Source organism: Capsicum annuum, unplaced genomic scaffold (genome assembly GCF_002878395.1).
Source record: "Capsicum annuum cultivar UCD-10X-F1 unplaced genomic scaffold, UCD10Xv1.1 ctg74655, whole genome shotgun sequence".
NCBI classification, from domain to species: Eukaryota; Viridiplantae; Streptophyta; class Magnoliopsida; order Solanales; family Solanaceae; genus Capsicum; species Capsicum annuum.
Window position 1 is genome coordinate 1 of NW_025884784.1, and position 3,900 is coordinate 3,900.

The window sequence follows — 3,900 nt, forward strand, 5'->3', positions numbered from 1 at the left end:
ACGTGTAACGTTTGATTATTTAAAATTAAATAATTTTATTTATTGCAGAAATTTTTAATGAAGTGTAAAAATTTAAATCACTTTTCAAAGATTTTTCACTCTTTAATATAATAATGTGAACATAAACATATTTTTTAGTGTAAGCACATAAATATGAACATAAATATTTATTAGGAGAGATTTTTGGAAATTATTAAAGTATAATTAAAAATAAATTACAAGGAAGAGAAGATTTAAAAAAAAAAAAACTAATGAGAATTCTCTTGCGCACTTGGCTATTTCCTTTTTTTAGTGGTTGAACTTGAGATTATTCCTAATTTAAATTTTGTATCGGGTCTTGAATTTATTTTTTAATCAAATTAATCTCTAAATATTAGTAGGTCTCTAGATAAAAAATACCAATGTGTTCAATTTTACTATCCTAATTAACAAATAGTAAGACAATGTCCATGAAATTTTGAATGTTTTTTTTTTTCTTCGTAGGAGCATTCTATTAGGATTTGTATTGGGATTCTCAGGTCATACATTTTCATAGGCATAATCAATAGTTGATAATGGATTCTCCATTATTAAAATATTTTCATGTTTCACTTTCAGTTTCAAGTCGCCTAATATTTATTACAGGCAAACAAATAAAAACAATAGAACTGTTTGAAGGTATAATAAGTAGTATGTGAAACATTGATTGACGTGAGGTACACGTGCATTGCACGTCTGGTAAAACTAGTACAATTGAATAATCAAAAAATTGATATAATAATAATAATAATAATAATAATAATTTTGTAAATAATTGATTAAAATCAAACTACAAACATCTATCAAATCTTTCATGTGAAAATGAAGTTTAAAGACTCAAATATCAAGAGAAGATTTGAGCAAAGATTATATAAATCTGATTTAGATTTTATGTGATAAAGTCAGTTATGACATGCCTAAATAGAACTCAATCCTCTATTTGTCTTTTTCTACCAAAAGAATAAATACAGATGTTCTTTAACAAAATCATTAAAAATTCAAAAATTATGCATATTATATTGTACCCTATGCATCAAGAATTGTACTTTCATTTAATCAAAAAAGAAAACTAGAGTCATAATGGTTTTACGTTTAATGAATCTTACCATTTTTTTTATAGTGGCAAAGAATGTGAGTTATATCTTTTGTCCTTTTCTTTATTACATAGGTACTATCAAATGAATCTAAATCGTCCGATCATAAAAATTTGACTTGCTTAATTAGCCGGTTATATTAGCAACCAATTAATTAGGTAACCGGTCATCTTTTTCACCTATATATTGCCCAATCTTCTGGTTTATTTTCATCCTTCTCATTGTAAATAAAATCTAGGTTAAAAAAATTTGATTGTGTTTTAAAAAATGAAAAAGGAATTAGCCTTTCAAGAAGCTGCTTCAACCAAGTTGAAAACAATGGAGCATTTGATCAAGTTAGTAGATAAGGAATCGGTGGTTCAGGTGGATTGTCATGAGATAACTGATTTTTCTGTTGCAAAATTGAATAAGGCTAATGCTGTGGTGGGACGGACTGGTCATGCTAGGTTCCGTTGTGGTCCTATTCAGGTTTAGACAGGCTGAATCTAAGGCTCAGGTTTAGGTTCATGATTCACTTACTTCGTTATCTCTTTATCGTATGGTTATATGGAGAAAGAGAGAGCACTGGCATCAATGTCGTTGTCTGTAGTGGCGCTAGTGGTGATGCCGGTACAGACAGGGTTAACACTTGGCTTCAGGGTGCCAAGTGTTAATGTTGTTGCTGGTGGTGCTGGTGATATGAAATGGAAAGATGATTTTGGTAGCATGAAGAATGGGATAAGATCTTCTTCCTTCCTTTCGTTTATTACAGGCTAAGTGAGTGGAAGTATCGTGAATATTGCTCCTCCTTCTTCTTCTTCTCCCACTCCGTTGCTTCCAATGGCACAAGCTGTTTCCGCAGAAAAATAGTCATCTGCCACTGGAAAAAGATGTTGTGAGCAAGACCAATCTGGTGATGGTTCTAGCGAAAAAAGGTTAGTTTTTCTATTTGTCGTCTTTGATGCTATTTTGTTTTCTCTATTTTTGTTCACATTTATTGCGTTTCTAAAAACATCAGGAATGCTTACGGTAGATTTTTGTGGTTGGAACTTTGTATAGATTTCGCATATGGAGGAAGTTTTAGTCATTGTATAGCCTTTTTTTTTTTGGAAATCCCAAAATGACTCGTAGTCGCTAGTTATCAAATATGTATTGTGTAAACTTGCTCATGTATGATGGTTTATAAATTATAAAAGAGATATGAATCATACTAGGCTAGTTCATGAGATGAGCATGACTGCTACACCAACACATCCACCTTTGCAGATTGAAATGTACATTTATTTATTATTAATAAATGCAAACATTTTTGATTTATTTATTTTTATGTTTTTTTTTTCAAACGGGAAAGTTTTCCTAGGAAAGTAATAAGAACTCCAGTAATAAGTTTAAAAATTACTGATATACCAGCAGATGAGTGTTCATGGAAGAAGTATGGTCAGGAGCTGATTAAGGGTTCACCACACCCACGGTAATGACAACGCATCAATCAAAACGGTTAATTTTGATATATATCACGTAAAATGAACGGATCAAATCTAATATAAAAATTATTTTATTTTTTAATTCAGGGTCTATTACAAGTGTACCAGTTTCCTTGGATGCCCAACAAGAAGCATGTGGAGAGGGCTATGGATGATCCTATGATGTTAATTGTGACCTATGAAGAGGAACATCGTCATAAGCAAGTCGCGATAAAAGGGCACACTTCTCAAATGATGTCTTTTGGGTCAGCAGAAGAGAAGGAGTGAACTGAAAGAGGGTGAGGTCGGGGGAAGGGAGGACAAGAAAAAGGTTATTTGAATGATAAGTATCGTGTATTTTCAACTCGTCCGAGTAACCACGAAAGTGGAAAATACAGCATATCTTAGGGAAGAGTTGGATAAAGTTACGAGGGAAATTATAGTTGAAATAGATAAGAGGTTAGGAGTAGATAATAGTAATTGTGGGATTGGACTTGTTATATACTAGAGAAAGATTTTAGGGGTTGAAACAGAAAAAAAAGAGTTTCGCAATATTTGACTCCATGTGCAAAAGGTTTTTAATAGGCGTTTAGATATTACTACCATGTGCAAAAGGTTTTTAATGGGCGTTTAGATATGAATATGATGATACTCTATAAATAATAGGTGTAGTTTATTATATCTCCTTTTTAATATAACTAGTTTAGCCTCATGTGCGTCGCATGTGTAACTTCTAATTATTTAAAATTAGACGATTTTATCTATTACGAAGACTTTTTAATGAAGTGCAAAAAGTCCAAAACATATATTTTATTATAAGTACATATATATTTTACCAGCAAAAGTTTTAAGTAGTTAATGGATTTAATATATTGTAGTTTAGATTTATACACATTTTAAATCTTCTTAAAGTCAAATTTAATTGATTTAGAATTCTTAAACTAATGAAAAAGTATTAGTTGTCATTAATTTTGATGGCTTCTAATAAGAAAAATGTTTTATCATAAATATATTTAATTAAATTTCAACTCTTAAATATTAACAAAAAATAGTGAAAAGATAATTTTGTCTAAAGCAATGACTTTTAATGAAGGAAAAAAAGTTCAAACAATATTTTTAAGGCCCTTCACACTTTTAATATTAATCGCACGTGCTTCGCATGTTTAACGTTTGATTATTTAAAACTAAATGAGTTTATCTATTGCGAAGATTTTTTATAAAGTGTAAAAGTTTAAATCACTTTTCAAAAATCTTTTACACTTTAATATAACAATGTAAAAATAAATATATACACATATATATTTTGCCACCAAAAGTTCTAGTGAATCTATTATACCTATCAAATC

At 30.0% G+C, this 3,900-nt stretch overlaps 1 protein-coding gene across 1 annotated transcript; it reads left to right on the forward strand.

Moving 5' to 3' along the window:
* Window positions 1-1,379: 1,379 nt before the first annotated feature.
* Window positions 1,380-1,868, forward strand: LOC124894488 (probable WRKY transcription factor 11). Its single transcript, XM_047405147.1, has 2 exons — window positions 1,380-1,580; window positions 1,665-1,868. The coding sequence occupies exons 1-2, from the start codon at window positions 1,380-1,382 to the stop codon at window positions 1,866-1,868; spliced, it is 405 nt and encodes a 134-aa protein (XP_047261103.1).
* The last annotated feature ends 2,032 nt before the right edge of the window (window positions 1,869-3,900 follow it).